Source organism: Frankliniella occidentalis, unplaced genomic scaffold, assembly GCF_000697945.3.
Source record: "Frankliniella occidentalis isolate FOCC.00 unplaced genomic scaffold, Focc_3.1 Scaffold20, whole genome shotgun sequence".
NCBI classification, from domain to species: Eukaryota; Metazoa; Arthropoda; class Insecta; order Thysanoptera; family Thripidae; genus Frankliniella; species Frankliniella occidentalis.
This window is the reverse complement of record NW_026267150.1, coordinates 364,537-383,041: the sequence shown is the minus strand read 5'-3', so window position 1 is coordinate 383,041 and position 18,505 is coordinate 364,537. Positions and strand designations below refer to the sequence as shown.

General features: G+C 49.8%; 4 protein-coding genes across 8 annotated transcripts; 2 read left to right on the top strand and 2 right to left on the bottom strand.

Moving 5' to 3' along the window:
* Nucleotides 1-52: 52 nt before the first annotated feature.
* LOC127748917 (uncharacterized) lies at nt 53-2,401 on the bottom strand. Its single transcript, XM_052264551.1, has 2 exons — nt 2,211-2,401; nt 53-422 (listed from the first exon to the last, which is right to left on the bottom strand). The coding sequence occupies exons 1-2, from the start codon at nt 2,248-2,250 to the stop codon at nt 73-75; spliced, it is 390 nt and encodes a 129-aa protein (XP_052120511.1). The 5' UTR covers nt 2,251-2,401; the 3' UTR covers nt 53-72.
* A 469-nt stretch (nt 2,402-2,870) lies between these two features.
* LOC127748691 (uncharacterized) lies at nt 2,871-4,669 on the top strand. 3 transcript variants are annotated; one of them, XM_052264553.1, is made up of 5 exons: nt 2,871-3,210; nt 3,896-3,996; nt 4,083-4,180; nt 4,260-4,439; nt 4,521-4,669. In XM_052264553.1, exons 1-4 carry the CDS (start codon nt 3,198-3,200, stop codon nt 4,399-4,401), a joined length of 354 nt encoding a protein of 117 aa, XP_052120513.1. In that variant the 5' UTR covers nt 2,871-3,197; the 3' UTR covers nt 4,402-4,439; nt 4,521-4,669. The 3 variants fall into 3 exon arrangements, 2 of the variants coding, with proteins under 2 accessions (XP_052120513.1, XP_052120512.1); XR_008010847.1 differs by having other exon boundaries at nt 2,872-3,222; nt 4,355-4,439; XM_052264552.1 differs by having other exon boundaries at nt 2,875-3,222.
* Nucleotides 4,670-4,792: 123 nt separating this feature from the next.
* On the top strand, nt 4,793-12,289 carry LOC113208660 (collagen alpha-1(I) chain). Of its 3 annotated transcripts, XM_052264550.1 has the most exons (9): nt 4,793-4,970; nt 5,083-5,175; nt 5,314-5,681; nt 5,776-5,968; nt 6,005-6,384; nt 6,625-7,012; nt 7,206-8,129; nt 8,220-8,430; nt 8,509-12,289. In XM_052264550.1, exons 3-9 carry the CDS (start codon nt 5,328-5,330, stop codon nt 10,841-10,843), a joined length of 4,785 nt encoding a protein of 1,594 aa, XP_052120510.1. In that variant the 5' UTR covers nt 4,793-4,970; nt 5,083-5,175; nt 5,314-5,327; the 3' UTR covers nt 10,844-12,289. The 3 variants fall into 3 exon arrangements, with proteins under 3 accessions (XP_052120510.1, XP_052120509.1, XP_052120508.1); XM_052264549.1 differs by having other exon boundaries at nt 4,793-4,952; nt 5,776-6,384; XM_052264548.1 differs by having other exon boundaries at nt 5,776-6,384.
* A 125-nt stretch (nt 12,290-12,414) lies between these two features.
* On the bottom strand, nt 12,415-16,824 carry LOC113208661 (phenoloxidase 2-like). The gene is made up of 10 exons (XM_026425762.2): nt 16,656-16,824; nt 16,349-16,529; nt 16,055-16,265; nt 15,216-15,793; nt 15,057-15,137; nt 14,598-14,765; nt 14,315-14,443; nt 13,713-14,043; nt 12,940-13,157; nt 12,415-12,838 (listed from the first exon to the last, which is right to left on the bottom strand). Exons 1-10 carry the CDS (start codon nt 16,685-16,687, stop codon nt 12,584-12,586), a joined length of 2,184 nt encoding a protein of 727 aa, XP_026281547.1. The 5' UTR covers nt 16,688-16,824; the 3' UTR covers nt 12,415-12,583.
* Between the last annotated feature and the right edge of the window lie 1,681 nt (nt 16,825-18,505).

The following is an 18,505-nucleotide window of genomic DNA, read 5'->3' as shown; positions in this document are numbered from 1 at the left end:
AAAAAAAAAAAAAAAGGTAAGTAATGTGACACAAAAAATCAACATTATTCAGAAGCAATTAAATTGAAACATCTACCTGTTAACAACACGAGCCTCAATTCCAGCATCCTCAAAGGCTTTCTTTACATTCTGCTCAAACTCTTTGTGAAGTTTGTGGTTTTTAATCAAAGAGTCATAATCTGCCCCTCTTTTGCGAAGAACAGATTCTAATTCAGACTCACTAAGGTCTACATGTCTGCAACGCTCGAAGTCATATCGGGAAAGCTTCGAGACGAGTAGCAATCTGTTTAATTTTATCGAAGAGGGAGGTTCAGAAGCCATAGTTGCCTGGGTTGAAAAGCATTCAGTCTTTCCTTGAAACATCAGGGCTGATTGTTTTGTCAGACTTAAAGATTCCCAACGGCAAAAAATCTTGCAATAAGCTGAAATGAACAAAAAGGAGCAGTGTCATTGATCAACCAGTATGCATGCTTATGATATACAGATCTACATGAGTATTCCAGTGAAACATTCAAAGTGAAGATGCAATAGACCCATCTGTTAGAGAACAAGCTAGCTGAAAGTCAGCAAAGTCCTTTTACCAGCAACACAAGAGCATATTCCCAAACACAACACAAAAGTTCCCATTTGATAAATTAAAATGACACCTAAGAATTTTTATTCTAATGGTAATGCAAAAGCAAGGCAAGTAAAAGAAAATAAAATTATAGAAAATTATACTGGAGCAATCAGTTGGGAGGAAACACCATGGAAATCTAGGAGAACAACAGCAGCGTGAGTAATATACAAAAGAGAATCCAAAGCTGATCTGAATGTACAGAAATGAAAACAATAATGCCTCCTTCCAGTAGAACATGTGCAGGATGACACACAGACAATGAACAGAGAACAGATCACACACTTATGCAGCACTTTAAAAAGTTTCATTACAACTTTGTCAGTGTAAAAGTTGAAAGTGTGCCAAGATTTATCATCAATACAGTAATTAATATTTAGAATATCTCTTATTAATGTATTTGCAATGCAGCATTTCTGGGAATTATTACAACAGAATGAAAAATGAGCAAAAAAGTTATTAGGACCACGATTGATGTTTTCATAGTAGATACATGACAGCTTAATTGAATATGAGCAAATGCAAACAGCAGGTTTAATTTATCAAGTTTGTGATAGAAGAAAAATTAAAGAAGAAGCTAATCATCACACTTCTTCCCCTATCAGTGGTTTCCAGAAATAGATGAATAGAAAAAATAATTCATACTCCTTTCTAAAACAAAAAAATGTTTTGTTTAAAAGAAAGCCTGAATGTCAGTTTTATTCATTTTAAGAGTGGGGTGCAATAACAATGGGAACCTCTTGTTTGGTATGTGACATAAACTTTGCTTCTCACCACACACCTAAAGTTGATTAGCGGCTACCACGAATCAGTTGCGATGAAATCTGTTGGGCAATGACAAGTTATTAGCTTTAAGCCTTCAAAACGACAAGTATAACAAAACATTTTCTTGAGAAATTTTCATAGTACTTGGTACAAACTGTACAAGTCTAGCATTTTTCCAAGCAATATGGGGATAAATTGATAGCCTCCAATTCAAAACTTCCACAATAGATACTGGATAATTTCCTAAATCTCAAACAGCAAAAGCAAAGGTCAAGTAAGACATTTTGAAGTAATTGCAATACCCCAAGTGACAGAATTGACAGGTACACAATTTCTCCTCTCCAGTAATACTTTCTCTCCAAGTAGGCTGACATCCACATCATCAATGGAAAGCTGTCAATTTCAACTGTAGGTTGAAAGGAGGAGAAATAAGTTGCATCTCCATTCTACGTAGTGTGAGACATGAGCCAGTCACATACTCAAGATAAATGATTGCTTTGAAACAAGGTTAAGAACAGTAAGCTATGTAATGACACTGACCCAAGAGCAGAATGATGATAGCATGGCCCCTGCCCGGTGATACACGTATAAAATTCTTATACGAAATTTTAAAATTTCGACAGGTTTATGTTAAAACAGAACCCTTATACATAAAGCTTTCACTAACAACACACTTCGACGAGCGACACATAGACAACATGAGCACAATTAACGATACGAGCGTTAATAATGGATCTTTAAGAGTTTAAAAGGAGAAAAACAATGGTCTTGTAGGGTTGGGTGAAACAACATGCGACGTGGATGTCATCTACTTCAAGTCAATGCTTACCACGGCCCACGTTTTTCAATATCAGGTGCTTCGGAGACATTTCAGCGTCAAGCCAGGCTCAGTACAGATCACTTTTTTGCATGGACCATAGACCATAGTTGTTATCTAGATCTAACAGCTAACACGGTCTTCAATGTTTGTGATTTTTTTCAGTCCGCAGTTGTTTGCAGAGTCCTTTTCTGCTAGTGGGCAGAGAAGCGTTTCTGCAAATTTTTCATAACAAGACAAAATCGTAACAGCCCGCTGTTTTTGAATGGTTCATTGTTATGTTGAAGATTTGTGAACCACCATACGCTTCCTCTTTATGAAATTTCTCTGTCTTTTAAGAATTTATTCTAAAGCATTCTTCGAGATGAATGTAACACATACATTAACTACAAAATATTTTTATTTGTGTTGGTGGATTTGGAGCAGGCGCCCAAAATTTGCAGGTTTGCAACTCTTGCAGCGATAAAATACAAGCGCAGCAAGGTCATAAAATTAATCGCAGGGAATCAATTTCGGACAGTAAAAGAAGCTATGGAACAGATGAAAAATGTTCGATTTGGCACATTCCTATAAGCCCGTTTAGTCCGTTCGCCGTTGGACCATTTGGACGCTCCTTCCCTACCCACCCCCTCTTGCCTCCCTTCTCTCGCTTCTCTTCTTGTCCCCGCGCCCTCTCATCTTTCGTCCGGTTGATAACCTCTGAGTCGGCGGGGCCGTGAGCGGGGAGTTAGGAGGCGACACACAACAACACAACAACAATAAACACTTCGAGTCTAGATTGAATTTGCAATGTGATTTGTGTTGTGTTCTTGCGTGTGTTGGTTGTCTAAGGACCAGTGGCAGCTTTTGGCTGTGCTGTGAAAGTGTGTTTTTCACGTTAATGCCCAGTGTCTTCAGGACGTTCGCACATCAAAAAGGCTAAATGGATTTCCAAAATGGCAGCTGCACTCTTCTGCCCTCTTCCGAGGAAATTGAAAATATCGTGATATTTTTCTGAAGATGCTAAGGAGAGGTAAACATCAAGGTACGCCAATTTTTTGTGAGAATCCTTTTTCATGAACGTGAATACGCTTGTTTACAATATTAGCACATCACGCCAGTGTACATGTCCGCCTGTGTACGGACAGCGGCCGCAAGCCAACCTCTTCCAAGTGCATTTTTAGTCGTTACTTTCCGATGATTGTGCCATTTGTGTTTCGTGTGACCACTAAAGTAGTTGAAAACGGTTATGCATGTTCAGAACATGTCAGTCCAGTAAGCTGAAGCGCTCTTTGGATTGTTTAATCCGGCCCCTGAGGCTCGGTTCTTAGATGCCCTAACCTATACAACTACAGCAAGCCTATCATTCCAAGCATTGTTAGTAGTGTGAGTTTTAGATTCATGTCGTTTCCTTAGATTTTGATGTTGTTGCGTCTTTACATATGCTCCAAACCTAAAAATGCCTGACTGCTAGCAATGCCTGAATGTCAAAAGGGTTTAAAAGTAATTGGTAAAGACATTGTAAGTGTTCACCGAAGGGTACAAATTTGGGAAGAAAAGTATGCTTGTTTCTGTCATAATTTTCTCAGTTCTAAATTTTTATTTAACAATACAACTCCTTTGTAGGAGTCAGGCAATCTTTGATTATTATTCTGTTTTGTGTCTATTTTTGAAGTTGATTTTACATGTTTAGCTCAAAGCAATTTTTTATGTTGCAGCCAACTGTCCTTATGAGGGAATTCGAAGCTGCTTGTTGGCAGCTAGCAAGGCTCAATTTGCCTGTCTGTTTCAGTTCATTGTTTCTTGTGTCTCTTTTCAAGTAAGTATTGTATTCATCTCTTCAGGTTCAGCCCCTTTGAGTTTTTAATGCAAGTATTCCTTAATTTTATTTGGCATTTTTTTCAGGGTTTTGGGGAAACTTTCCTAACTAGTTCTGAATCAGTGCATTTAGCTAATACTTCCAATCAACTTTCTCAATTTCCTATTGGATTTTCGCAGCCAATGTAATTATTAATTTTAACCCTTGTTATCACTGAATAATTTGCACTACTGAGGTTGAACTTAATTTTCTTTGTTCAACAGGGTTAAAAGTTTTCTAAAACTGTATACTGCTGTCAAAGCAGCCATTATCAGTAAGGAAACAATTAAGCCATTTTCAAACCCTCTAATCTTTACAGCATCAGTTGCTGTGCATGAAATAATTGCATCAAAGTGGATCATCTAACATGCCTGTGAACAATAGAGCAAGGACACTTGCCAAAGGTAATTCTTGTTTTTACTCAGAGTTGAGGTTTTGACTTAATTAACTGTGTCTTAACTCTGAAATGTATCTGTTTTCTGTAGGGTCCTGTCTCCTTCTATCAGCATCTGTCTTCTTCTGTTAGCTACCCTCTTAGTTGTGAGCAAGAGGACGTAGACGCCATGAAGGATGCTGTAAAAGAAAAACAGCAGCGAGACAAAAAAGTCTCTGCCGCCAACAGTGGAAGCGCCTTAGGCTCTTCAGGATTAAATTCTAATAATACCTCCAATTCTGGCGGGAATTCAAGTAATTCGTCATCCAGTAATGGAGCAACAATCAAAATGGAACCATCTGATGGTCCAATGACTCCAAAAAAAGCAAAGAACTGAGGCCTAATGTTTTTTCTGTTTTATTACACCAGGAGGAAGGAGGTTTAAATGGTACTGAAGACATTAAACCTAACATTATTGGATCTACAAATAGTGGTACTGTCAACTCCTCATCCTGTGATCCCCCAGATTCATCCACAGATCTAGGTCTGGATTCATCAGATAGTATGTACTCTTTTTAAATGAAATTCTTGATGTCAAATTAAATATTCTGATAAGAGAAGAAAAATCCTTGTAAATCTTTGCATACTTATTCAAGTACTTTTTTCTCTTTCAGTTAAACCTGGTGACACAAGTTTACAGGATGGCTCTCCTTCCTGCAAAATCCCGAAGACTGAAGACCCTAGTAGTAGTCATGAATTTGGTTCAGGTGAGTTTTATGTACATTTCAGTAATCTTGTTGGAGATGGATTTTCTAAAATATGAAAATCTGAGAATAACATGGATATTTTCTTACAAATTAATAAGCATTTTTTCCTCTCCTTTTTCTGTAATCTAAATTTTTTAGATCTATGTGATAGTATGGGGCTGTCAGGAGACAGTGGTCCGCAGGGTCCCCCAGGCAGTACGGCAGGGGGTACCTGTTCCATGGGCGGACCGATGGGAGGCCCTGGGGGACCACCTGGCCCAACACCTCCCCTCCCTCCCACAAGTGGTCCCTCCATGGATGGTCCCACCATTCAACCTTTAGCTAGCAATGTAATGGGCAAGCAACAGCCCTCAAGTATGGAAGCACAGTACATGCAGCAACAAAGTCAAATCTTTGTGTTTTCAACAACTCTAGCCAATAAATCCGCAGAAGCTGTGCTGCAGGGTCTATACCCTTCCATCATTGCATATCACTGCTCACAGCCGGGCACTAAAAAATATCTAGAGGTATGTACTTTTTTCACTTTTTTCAATTGTTTATATGCTGTACTCAGTGCATCATTTCAGATTGTTATTTATAATCTTACAAATCATATTTTAGAAACATCCGTTAAGAATGAATCAGTTCAATCGCCAAAATCCCGCTCAATGGCTGAACAATCTGGCTCAGATGAAGCAAAAAGGTGGACCTGGTGGACCTGGGGGCCCTGGAGGTCCCATGGGTCCAAGTGGTCCAATGGGACCTGGAGGTTCAATGGGCCCTGGAGGGCCTGGAGGGCCGATGGGCCCAGGTGGTCCGATGGGACCCGGAGGCCCGATGGGACCCGGAGGCCCGATGGGACCCGGTGGTCCCATGGGACCTGGAGGTCCAATGGGGCCTGGGGGTCCAATGGGACCAGGCGGTCCAATGGGACCTGGAGGTCCGATGGGCTCTGGAGGGCCTGGAGGTCCGATGGGCCCTGGAGGGCCTGGTGGTCCCATGGGCCCTGGAGGGCCTGGAGGTATGGGCGGACCGAACAAATGTGGGATGATGGGAGGACCCGGCGGCCCTATGTCTGGTCCAGGAATGGGCCCTAATTGTGGGCCGATGGGGCCTGGAGGACCCATGGGAGGCGGGCCAATGGGTGGAGGTCCTATGGGTGGCTCATTCTCAGGCCCCGATAGCGGACCTATGGGACCTGGATGTGGACCTATGCCCATGTGGAATCAGGTAATTTTAATTTTCTTTTGCGAACTATTTTACCATTGAGATGTAACAATCATGCCATGAGGATATTTTTACTATTAAGAATGTGGTGGGCGTGCATTTGTGTGTTAGTTTTTTTGTTGCCCTCATGTAAGCTAACTACAGAACGAATGTTCTTAAAAACAATCTGCACTGTGATAACATTATGAAACGCTGTTTGTCTAAATTGTGTTTCCCTTTTTTTTGTTCTGTTTTTAAATAAAGGGTTCCTCTGGTGGACCCGGTGGACCTATGATGGGTCAAGGTCAAGGTATGAACGCTAACTGTGGACCGATGGGACCTGGCGGACCCATGTCGGGTCCTGGCCCGCGCCCTGCTGGGCCCACTGCTGGTCCAGGAGGACCACCCTCGGGCTCGGGAGGACCTAGTGGTCCTGGAAACGGGCCGAATGCACCTGGAGGTCCGGGTGGACCAGGCAGCCAGGGAGGCCCAGGAAATGGGCCAGGACCTGGTGGACCAAGTGCTGGAACGGGCCCACCGGTGTCTGGAGCGGGGCCGCCCACCCCGTCTGGGCTGAACGGTCCAACGGGAGATGAAGCCTCTTTACTAGCTGATCTGAACAATCCACTTGGACCTCACTCGTCTCTGCAAGGTAAGACTTTTTTTGATGCTGCAAGCTGTCTGTTTATAACTCTTGCGGGAGTTGAAGTAATCTAAGACTGCTGGTTGCTTTCGTCACCTTTTCTTTCACCATAACATTTGCTTTAGCCTGCTTGTCCTTGTGTCACTTATTTATGTCGTTAATACTCTATTTGTTAATTTGTTCTGTTTCCTCTTTTGTTAAGGTGTGAAAGTTCCTGATGAAAACCTAACACCTCAGCAGCGGCAACACCGCGAGGAACAGCTGGCGACTTTGAGAAAAATGCAGCAGATGCTTTTCCCCGAGAATCAGGGTGGCCCTGGTGGACCACCTGGCCCAATGGACTGGCAAAAAATGCAGCAAATGCAGCAGATGTTGGATCAAAAGAAGGGAGGCGGCAACATGGGGCCCAACATGATGGGTCCCAATGGACCTATGATGGGTCAAAATGGACCTGGCATGGGGCCCGGCGGCCCTGGAGGAATGGGCCCCAACGGATCAAACATGGGACCTGGAGGAGCTGCTATGGGTCCGGGCGGCATGGGGCCTGGAGGCAATTCTTTGGGTCCCGGAGGCATGGGTCCTAATGGCCCTGGTATGGGCCCTGGAGGCATGGGACCTAACGGCCCTGGTATGGGTCCTGGAGGCATGGGGCCCAACGGACCCGGAATGGGACCCAACGGGCCTGGGATGGGACCCAATGGGCCTGGAATGGGTCTGATGGGACCAGGCATGATGATGGGGCCCGGCATGATGGGCCCTGGGGGCCCGAGGCCCGGCGGCCCCAGAGCGCAGGGCCCGCCGCCCCCGTACCACCAGACCCCGCGCTCGGCGAGCGTGCCCATCGCAGCGCCTTCGCCCACACCCGGCTCCCCCAACAACCCCACTTCAAACCTCTCGCTGCCGTCGCCGAGAACTTCGTCGGGACTGAACTCTCCCGCCGAGCCCAACCGGTCCGGAGCGGGCGGCGCGGGTGCGACCGACTCGCCGAGTGCCTCGCGGGCGCACAACCCCAGCAACCCGGGCACGCCCGTGTCGTGCACGCCGACGCACATGTCGCCCCCCGCCAGCCGCAAGGAGGGCTCCCCCCACACGGGCAGTGGGGCGCCGCCGCCGCAGCAGAGTCCCGGTGAGCCCAACAGCTTGGCACTGGCATCATCTATCATTTGCGAAAATTTGTGATTGCCTTATGACTGACATTGGTGTTTCATTCTTTCAGATGGCATGTTCTGTCGAACGTTACAATCGTTAGCTCAGCAGCAACAGCAGCAGCAGCAGCAACAACAGCAACAACCTGGCAAAGAACCGAACTTAATGCCAGTACCATCACCTCAACAAATACAATATTTAAATGCTTTTGAAGGTCAGGAACTGACAATACAAAAGCAACCAAACACAAGTCTGAAGGAACCCAACATTTTATCACCCCCGTAAGCTTCTTCGTTCGTTCTCAAACTCTTTCAAATGAAAGTCCGCTGCTATGATACTCACTCTATCTTTTGTTTCAGGCTTGACGGTGGCCTCCCCGACCCCAGCGGCCTACGCGAGCCCGGCACCCCGCTGACGCCCTCGTTCCCCGCGACGCCGGGCGACAACAGCCGCTTCCCGCTACCGAGTCCTCACACTCCTGGGGGCGGCCCCGGTGGCGCTCCGGACAAGCAGCAAGGTCGTTTCCCCGGGTCAGGGTCCCGGACGCCCGTATCGTCGGCGGACACCCCCAGCAAGAGCGGCCCCTGCCCGAGCCCCAGCGTTGACGGCATGGGTCCGCCGAGGTTCATGGGCGGGCCGCAGGGCGGGCCGGCCTCGTCGCCCTCGCCCTTCTCGCAGCAGACGCCGCCCGGCAAGTCGTCTGGTGGCCTGATGGACGTGTCTTCTCCCGGCAAGGACGGGTCCCCCAACATGCCGCTTAACCCGAACAACAGCTCCGCGCCGACAGCCAACTCCAACTCGCAGAACTCCAAGGGCGGCATGTTCGACCCCATTTCCTCGCTAGCGCAGATGAGCCAGCAGCTCTCCAACAACGTGTCGGGCTCGCCTGGCCCGATGGGAGGCCCCGGCGGGCCGGGTGGCTCCATGCTGCCCTTCAACTCGCCCACCGGCCCCATGCACATGATGGGCATGAACGACTTGGGCATGCCGGACGGCGGCATGGGCGGCATGGGACCGATGGACATCCCCAACTCCTTCAGCCCCATGGGGCCCGGTCTGGGCCCAAACATGGGCAGCAACCCCGGATCACCCAAGCCCCGCGGCCCGTCTCCATTCCCCAACGTGCCAGGTGGCATGCCCGGGGGTATGCAGGGCGGCATGCCTGGAGGAATGCAGGGCGGCATGCCCGGAGGAATGCCGGGCGGTATGCCTGGCGGCATGCCTATGGGGCCGGGAGGCATGCCTCCGCGGATGATGGGCCGTCCAGGTGCACCCTCAGGACCAGGGGGTCCCAACCCTTTCAACGGCGCCAACGTGCAAGTGAAGGCCAGCGCCCCCAACACCATCCAGTACATGCCCGCCCGCCCGCAAAATGCGGGCAGCGCGGGGCCGCGCGGACCACCCAGCCTCGACTTCCTGCAGAGGTTCGCCAACCCCGGACAAGGACCCGGCCAAGGACCCGGCCAAGGACAAGGACCCTTCCCCAACAGTTCGAGTGCGCCCAGCACGCCCACGTCGTGCGGCCCTAGTGGGCCAGGCGGGCAGGGGAACATGGGCAACATGAACGGAGGGAGTCCCTGTGGTATGGGCATGGGTCACATGGGCATGTCCGGCAGTCCGGGCATGCAGGGTCCCAACACGCCTACCAGCGGGCCTGGAGGCCAAGGCCCTAACGGGCCAGGTGGCCCAGGCGGCCAGGGCCCCGGCACGCCCGTGTCACAAGGACCTAGCTCTGCGGGATCCGGAGGACCTATGTGTTCAACGGGACCTGGCTCAGGGCCCAACCCTATGATGGGGATGAACATGGGGGGGATGGGGATGGGCGGGATGGGGATGAGGCCTGGTGCGCCCATGATGGGCCCTGGGAATCCGGGCATGGGTCCTGGAAACTCTTCAATGGGTCTCGGGAACCCCGGAATGGGGCCTGGAAATCCAGGAATGGGTCCTGGCAATCTTGGCATGGGGCCAGGTAACCAGGGTATGGGGATGGGAGGTCCTAACATGATGTCTGGTGGTCCTGGAATGATGCCTGGTGGTCCAGGACAAATGGGCGGTCGTGGTGGTCCTGGGATGGGTCCTGGTGGTCCGGGTATGGGTCCTGGGGGCCCTGGAATGGGTCCTGGCGGACCTGGAATGGGTCCTGGGGGCCCTGGAATGGGTCCTGGCGGACCTGGAATGGGGCCAGGAATGGGACCTGGAATGGGACCTGGAGGACCCGGAATGGGACCTGGAGGTCCTGGAATGGGGCCAGGAATGGGGCCCGGAGGTCCTGGAATGGGCCCAGGCGGTCCCATGGGTATGGGTGGGGGACCAATGGGCATGCCAGGAGGTCCTATGGGCCCTAATAGCATGAGACCGATGGGCCCAGGTGGACCGGGAGGCCCAGGTCAATGTGGAAACATGATGGGTGGCATGATGAGGATGCCTGGCATGGGCATGTATCCTGGTCAACCTCATGGAGGACCCAACCCCGGTGACATGGGACCTAACAACCAAATGTTTGTCCCTGGAGCAAAGGGCTCACCAATGGACGCCAGTCAACCTTTACCTCCTTCAGGGGGCTACAAGAACTCTTCTTTTATTGGTCCCACAACTGCAGACCCCAATTATGCTCAGCAGTTCCATAACTTCCAACAGCAGCTGTATGCAACAAATACGAGAAGCAATAACCAGTCGTTCTTCCTACCCAAGTGAAGTGTTCTGTCTCTTAGCCATATGTGAACCAGGTACTAGTCTGCTGCTCACAACTCGTAGGTTAGTGCCAACTAGTGTGCAAGGACCCTGAATGGTTGTGTAAATATTGGTAATCATAAGTTATGAACCAAAAGGGCACGTACATTTAATATTGCTACATATTATGAAACCATCCGTCCACATGAACACTTAATGACATGTACTAATTGGTAACGTTTGATTAGCAGTATTGTGAACAATTGTTAAGCCTTCTTATTTATTTTGGGCTTGTACTGGTTGGTCTTGATATATTGCTTGTTTGATAATCATTGAGATGGCAATATTGACGGTGGCTTGATACTCATTTTTGACTGGTTTGTATTTATATTATGTAATACTGTACATTTTTGGCAAGCAATCATTGTGGCATTCTAATAATACCAGATTGTAAAGATACAAAGTCTGCTCCAGGGTACAAATTGACCTCTTTTATTTTTATAAAAATGAATGCCTTTTTATTGCTTTTTAATTCTTGTCTAGTGGCGTGTAGGGGTGTGTAAAGCTTTAATCTGAGCTAGGCAGTACTAGATTTATGAGGCTCATTTCAAACATAGTCAGATTTAAAAGACTTATTTTATGTATGTGGTAAATGAATTGAACTGTAAATCATGGGGAGTTATCATATCTGTCCAGGTGTGGTACATTTGTTGTGATGGATTGTTTGTACTAGTATTTAACTTTTTACATTTATTCAGTTTTTAAACATTTATTTCTAGTTATGCTTGGCTCAAGTTTTTATTTGACTGAATTTTCTTATCACACACCCCTGCAATCCTTGTCAGTTTAGTTGTCTACCATTAAAATTAAAACTATCCTGGTGTTAGATCATTGGTATTGAGTCACTTAATGATTTAAGCATAAATAAATTAAGCTTAGTGGTATATGGTCCGTGATGGGAATAAACCCAAAAGTGATCATTAGCCATATATTTTTTGGGTACATTACCCAAAATAAGTTATACTCCCAGAGATTTTTGCTCTCTGTAATTGTGACTGTTTTAATTAATATTTCTTTTTAAAAGGTAGGATTTTGAATTGTTCTTTACTATCTTCTAAGGAGTTGTTTACTTCTTGCCCACTTAATTAATTTTGATAAAGGTATCAAAAGTCAATAGGAATGAAAATTGTACCTGAAAAACTTGGGATAACCAAGTTAAATTTAGCTGAAAACAGTAGACATTCTTAGAGATTTTTTTTTAAAATGCCGACAACCCTTGGAGTGCTAAGCTAACATGTTAACATTGTTTTGCCCTCTTTTTAAAGAGTATTTAAGGCCTATTTGTTCTGATTATATATTATTGTATTTTTATCTTTATTATTATTTGCAGGTGACAATTTTGTTATCTGCAAACTACCGTGAGATGTTGACTTTGATGTAAATAAATCTGCAATGATTGATCTGTGGTAATTGGTAGTTGTGACATTCTTCCACGTTGCCCTAACCCATCCTCAAATGCATGTATAAGAACAGTATCATTTATTACTATTTATGAGAGTGATATAACAGGTTGCAATGAGATGTGATCATGAAAATAAGAGATTCAAAACTAATATTTAATCGTTTTTTTGCACCTAGTATCGACGGCTCTCTTGAGATCTCACATTCATCCAGTGAGAAGTACCGTGCTAAGTGCATTAACCTTTTATTTTTATATTTGTGATTCTTTCATGAGTGATTGCGGATGAAAGACATGAGGCTTCTTCACGGCATCCAGCTGGTCGACACCCCTCCGGGCAGCAGATCAGATGGCGGGTCGACGCGGGTGTCGTCGAACTTGACGACGACGTCCTGGACGGCCATATTATCGGTGAGGAAGTCGTCGAGGGTCTTGACCTCCGGGCGGAAGGCTCTGTCGAAGGGGAAGCCCATGGCGCGTGCGTCCGGGTAGTAGTCGCTGCCGGGAACGCCGCAGAGGATCCAGCCGTCGTGGCAGATCTCGTTGGCGGACGCGGGTTGCTGCGGGAAAGGCAGGCAAAAGGCGCGGTTAGTTTACCGGGAGCAGACAACACGACATCCCCGCGACCGGCGGGCAGTGGCCGGGGTCCCGAGGGACTCACCTTGTCCTGGTCGTAGTCGGTGACCATGGCGAAGAGCTTGTAGGTGACGCCGGTCTCGTTTCCCCTGGGCACGAGCAGGGTCTGCGGCCAGCCGCAGCGGCAGCGGTTGACGCGTCGCGCCCCCCAGAAGGAGGTCTGCGTGGTGTAGATAGCGTCCTGGTCGGCGGTGAGCGGCGTGGCGGTGGACTCTCGGAGGATGCCGTTGAGCCCGGGCTCGACTGCGGCACAAGGGTGAGGTGAGGCCGAGGGTGAGGCGAAATTATGGGTCGACAGGAAGTCGTAACGGCATCGTCTTCACATCGCTTCCTCAGAGTGCGGACATGAAAAGGGGGGGGGGGGACGCCCAGCAAGTCTGGAGCCGTGCGCTTGACGCTAAGCGCACGGCTCCGAGAGATATATAGTCGTACTGACGAAAGAACAACACAGTTGCCCCCATCTTCACCACGCTTTTCAGCCAGTCAGTGTGCTGTTCTTTCGTCAGACGGACCATACCTTACGCCTATAGTATGCACCGGGTGTAACTTTGAATACGCAGCAGTGTTGCGGGATTTCATACTCAATATGGACGCAGGGGCCATGGCCCCTTACGGGTCTTAAGAGTAGGCAAACCCGCAACACTACTGCGTATTCACAGTTCCATCCGGTACGGCCCAGCCTGCCTGGTCCTGTAATACTTGCAACATCCTTTCTTATCTATCTAACGTTGTTATTGTTATCTACATATTGGCGTGCCCTCCTGTACCCTGCACAACAGCCCCCGACCACACACTTACGCGTCGCCTCGAAGCGGTCCATCTCGATGGCGTAGCGCTGCTGGTAGGCGAGTTCCAGCGGCTGGCCCGCCTCGTCCGTCAGCGTGATGAGGAAGAGGCGGACGTAGGCGCGCTTCTCCCGCAGCCCCTTGTTGAGCACCTGCACCTCGTAGCTGAAGGGCTCGTGTTGCAGGTGGCGGAAGCGGCCGTAGGCGCGGCCCGTCTCGGCGAAGGCCAGGCCCAGGCTCAGGTCGAGGTCCGACTCCTGCCAGAAGGTGTGCAGCTCGTTGTGCGCGCGGCTCACGTCGGAGCGCACGGCCAGCGACTCGATGGACACGTCCTGCCAGGTGAGCTGCATCGGAGAAGAGTGGAGTCAGGTCAGTGTTCGCCATAACGTAAAAGAAGAGAGGGGTGTAAGGATGTTGTTAACGACCGATTTTTGAAATTTTTTTGTCGAGGGAATTGGAAACTTTTCGAGAAAAAATAAAAAAATGATCATTAGAAACTATAAAACTTTTCAGGAAAGGTAGAAAGAGCCTTTTGTTTAATCTTCACAAAATACTTTTCCGGAACACCAAAATTTCTAGTTGGGTGACGTGCCCGCGCGCGGCCCGCGCCCTTACCTCGTTAGTTTGATACGGCTGCAAGTAGGCCACCTTGTACTCCTCGTAGAGGTCGTCCATGTGCTTGTGCAGGCGGTAGAAGCCGGTGTCCCGCACCGTCGCCAGCACGGACATGGTGGATATCGTCTCCTGCAACGGTGGCGGCGGCGCTGGTTAGGATAGGAGTAGGACGACACTGGAGCGTGGCGGAGCGCCTGACGGGTAGGCCTTCCCGCCGTGCGCCGCTGCGCCGCGGGACAGCCCAGCCGCTCTTCTGCAGGGGCCCCGATCCGACCATACTCACGTAGTTTTCGTGGTTTGGGTCGTGCGCCAGCCCCATCACGCCGTGCAGCTGGTTATGGACGGTGCCGTAGAAGTCCAGGTTGGGCGACAGCAGACTGTTGGCCTCGAGCGCGTTTGTGATGGTGTCCAGGCCCTTCAGCCCGCTCAGGGGGATCTGCTTTCCTTCGGGCTGCGCGGAGTGACAGACAGATATGCAAACGGTGAGGAGGGGCTTCAAAGTGCTTACCGGCCATCTCGCTCTGATAAATCAAGTGCACCTACTGCAAGTGTTCAATTGGCAAGCACGTTCAGGGTTCAAAACCGTGCCGCATATTCTCTGCTGTGTGTGATAATTTGAAACTACGGATTGGATAGTTTAAAACTTGAAATTGCTTAACTCAGTCGTTGATATGGACCTGTGTTGAACACTTGCAGCTGCTTGCCGGTTGAACACCCGGTGAATACGCATTAGTTCTCTTACCGTGACCATGTACTTCTGCGCGAGGGCCGTCCTGTAGCGGCTGGTCCACAAGTCGATGGAGTTGATCGCCGCCGTCTGTGCCTAAGGTGGGCAGAAGAACGCGAGGTTATAATGGTCCGAACGGGTGTGGCTGTGGCAGATAGGGCAGTCGCAGCTCACCAGGAGCGAGGTGTTGGCCTGCCTGCCGGGGTAGCCCCTGTTCTGGTGGAGGCTCGTCATCTTCGGGAAGAAGGCCTCCGCCACGGGCTCGTGGATGTCGAGCGGCAGGATTCGGGGCACGCCGTTGGCGAAGCGCTCCGCGTTGAGCCTGGCGATCATCTGCCGGTGGAAGTAGACGAAGAGCTCGCCGCGGCGGTCGCGGTCCACGTACTCCCGGTCGTCCTCGCCCGGCGGGTAGTTGATGTGCCAGTGCCAGTGGAAGATGTTGAGGTGTGTGTCCTCCAGCCAGTACCACGTCTTGCTCTCGGCCGTGTTGCGCTGCGTCTCGTTGCGCAGCACGGGGATCACCAGCCGCTGCCCCTCCGGCACCACGAACATCTCCTCGCGGACCTTGGCGAAGAACTTGTCGTCGACGTACATCTCCGGGAAGTACTGGGTCTGCTCGGGCAGCTGCACGCCCTGCTGCGCGCCGTCGCGTCGGGAGAGCGCGCCCCGCCAGCCGTCCAGCACGACCTCGGGGTGGTAGTGCAGGCGCGCCCACACGCCGCGCGACAGCATCTCCTCGTTGGTGTTTGCCGCTGTGTTTTTACAATACGGGAACTTTGGTTATTCATTTCCACTCGCGGAAAGCAAAGACTGTATATTGGGTCTAATAGCTAAACCAGGGATAGCTAAAAATTTGGCCATCAGCTGGAAATCTATCGTTGTTTTGCTAAATAGCTAGATAATTAGTTATCCCGCATTTAGCTATTAGTTTAGCTCTCCAGCTAATCTTTTTTTTCGTGCTTGCTCCTTGCTCAATTTCTATTTGTCTCATTTGTCACCCAAGTCTTACTCACCTTCGAAGAACTTCTGGAAGCGGATGGCATAGGCGAGCTGCGCGGGGTTGGCACGGCTGTACTTGCCCTCCCGGAACGGTAGCGCGGCGGCGATGTCGGCGAAGTCCAGCGCTGCCTGGGTCATGTCCAGCTCCGGGATGGAGAGGAGGCGGACGCCGCTGCCTCGCGCCGTCGCGGCGAGGGTGGTGGCCACCGCCTTGTAGCGCTCGGGCTGCGGGGGAGAACGCCCGGACGTCAGTCCCGGATCTCGGGTATCATTTGACCAGCCGCCAAACAGGAGCACTAGTGCCTCACCAAGTACGAGACTGGGACGTCAAAGGCGATGTCCCGGTTGAGGCCGCGGAGCGTGAAGACCGGCTCCGCGGGCCTGTCGAACAAGTAGAGCAGGTCGGCCTCGGTGACCTGCTGGGCCCGGACGGGGGCGAGCGCGAACCGCGCTGCTGACGGGGGCAGGGCGAGGGCGAGGAGCAGCCACCTGACCGGGGACACAGCACGATTGTGACTTCTAGTCCCTGACACGCCAGCTCTCAAGAAGCGCATGTTCTCTTGAGAAAAAAATGTGCGCACAAAATGCATCTAAATCGAGGGCATGTTTACGTACGCGGCGCTGGCGAGGGTGGCGTTCAGCCTCATCGTGTCGTTGGGGCTGGTTCTGGTGGTGCACCTGGCGGCGTGTGTCTGGCCTGTGTCTGGCTGTGCTTATAACCGTCCCCTGCGGCGCTGGGTGCTTCACTACGTTTAAGAGCCTGACATGTATAGTTTTTATACGCGATTATGATGTGCGATAAAAACAAGAAAAGAAGTGGGGGCGGGGCGCCGTTCGGGTAGGGTACGGGCACTTGTCTCGCGCAGAGTGACGCAGGTGCTGTATCATCCCTATCCCCAGCATTCATAATCCCACATCCCCAGGAGACGGGGAGCCGTTTGGTCAGGAGCACTCGACTAGCGTGAAGCAAGCGCTATCCTTATCCATATCCAGCATCCAATCACACATCCCCAGGCCTTCCCGCTGTCGCTCGCGCTGAACGCTGAACCGCGCTGAACGGTACCTCATTCCGTAAAATATTACCCGTATGCTCTCGTCAAATCTCGAGTGTGAAGAAACCCGGCGATGCGCCACTCATGATTTCTCACAGCAGAGTTCATGTGGTGTAAAGTCGTAATTTTCATCCAAAGGATGCAAATTTGTCTAAATTTGTGCTGCAGACCGCATGAACTGTACAGTTAAACATCATGTGCGGCACATCGCCGGGTTTCTTTTTCGCTAGAGTATTGTGTTCCTACAAGATTTTGTCAAAAAATATGCAGTGGACGCCCACATGATGCAAATTTTGATTTTTAAGCTTTCCCCCCATAAGATTTACATGCAAATTTAGACAAAAGACGCGGCACGGGAAAGGTTTGTGCCTTGTGCATGACACGTACGAGGAATGGCTTATATCGCATGTTTGGCACTTTACAAGGGATCAGTCCGCAGGGGATCACGTGTGTTGCTTCCCCTCATAAAAAAACAACAACTTAGCACGTTCTAAGGCAATAGAGCTTGAAAGCATTGAGACCGATTATAAATGTTCCGACAAAAAGCGGAAGGAAAGATACAGGTCGGAGTCAGTTGCCACGCGCCTATCCGATAGCTTCTCGGCCATTGTGGTAGCTTCTAAAGGCTCAGCATGATACCTGAAACGTTGTGCTATCTATCTGCGATGATCATCAAAACAAATGCCTTAAGCACCATTGCGTTGCGTCGATTGCGGGTGTTCGACCCGTCACTCTGCGTCGCGCGAATCGAATGCAGACTCATCTCCCGGTGCGATGGGCGGTCCTTAGTCCTGACGTAAATAACAGCTCTCGGGCCGCTTCGAGTGCAAGATGCGTTTCATAATCGTCGAGCGCGAAGAATGACTCGGAAATGAATGCACGTCATTCCAGTGCCAACCCCGTCTTCCTGTTTCGAATGAATTTCAGCACCGAATCTGAAACAGTTGGGGTGTGAAGGGTGAGGTTCTGGTTTTCCCTGTTTGGGCCAAATCCGGCGGCCAGAGTCAGCTAAATTCGTCCCGACTGTGGAGGGCTGTCTGACGCGAGTAAAAATCATGACTCTACACTGTAATTCCTAAAGGCAACTTTTTGAGAGGTTGCCTTTATTGTTACTCCCCAGGCAGTGAGAAATCGTGAATGTTGCCCCTAGGAAGGCAACAACCGAAAGTGTCCGGGCTCAAGGCCACATTTGTTGCCAATGCCGCAAAGTCTACCTTGCTGCGGGGCGAAATGTTACCCTTGGCGTAAAGGCAACTTTTGTCGCCGTGCGGGCGGCTACCTTCCGGCCCCGCCTCGGCGGGACAAAAGTGTCCGATCTGGTGTTTGCCCGCATTAGCGTGAAAAAGTTTCCTTTGTGAAAGGGGACTCTTGTCCCCGAGTATTCGTTAAGTTTAGCTTCCGTTTTCAACTGAA

What these genes read in the sequence shown, in the direction of transcription:
- LOC127748917 (XM_052264551.1), bottom strand. Translation starts at nt 2,250, where the DNA reads ATGTCTCCGAAGCACCTGATATTGAAAAACGTGGGCCGTG. An exon ending in ATTGAAAAACGTGGGCCGTG is followed by an intron (nt 423 to 2,210) that starts GTAAGCATTGAC and finishes TGTTCATTTCAG; the next exon opens with CTTATTGCAAGATTTTTTGC.
- LOC127748691 (XM_052264552.1), top strand. Translation starts at nt 3,198, where the DNA reads ATGCTAAGGAGAGGTAAACATCAAG. An exon ending in AAGGAGAGGTAAACATCAAG is followed by an intron (nt 3,223 to 3,895) that starts GTACGCCAATTT and finishes TTTATGTTGCAG; the next exon opens with CCAACTGTCCTTATGAGGGA. An exon ending in TTTCTTGTGTCTCTTTTCAA is followed by an intron (nt 3,997 to 4,082) that starts GTAAGTATTGTA and finishes CATTTTTTTCAG; the next exon opens with GGTTTTGGGGAAACTTTCCT.
- LOC113208660 (XM_052264549.1), top strand. Translation starts at nt 5,328, where the DNA reads ATGGGGCTGTCAGGAGACAGTGGTCCGCAGGGTCCCCCAGGCAGTACG. An exon ending in CTATGCCCATGTGGAATCAG is followed by an intron (nt 6,385 to 6,624) that starts GTAATTTTAATT and finishes TTTTAAATAAAG; the next exon opens with GGTTCCTCTGGTGGACCCGG. An exon ending in CCCAACATTTTATCACCCCC is followed by an intron (nt 8,431 to 8,508) that starts GTAAGCTTCTTC and finishes CTTTTGTTTCAG; the next exon opens with GCTTGACGGTGGCCTCCCCG.
- LOC113208661 (XM_026425762.2), bottom strand. Translation starts at nt 16,687, where the DNA reads ATGAGGCTGAACGCCACCCTCGCCAGCGCCGC. An exon ending in ACCCAAACCACGAAAACTAC is followed by an intron (nt 14,444 to 14,597) that starts GTGAGTATGGTC and finishes CCACCGTTGCAG; the next exon opens with GAGACGATATCCACCATGTC. An exon ending in GGACCGCTTCGAGGCGACGC is followed by an intron (nt 13,158 to 13,712) that starts GTAAGTGTGTGG and finishes CTTGTGCCGCAG; the next exon opens with TCGAGCCCGGGCTCAACGGC.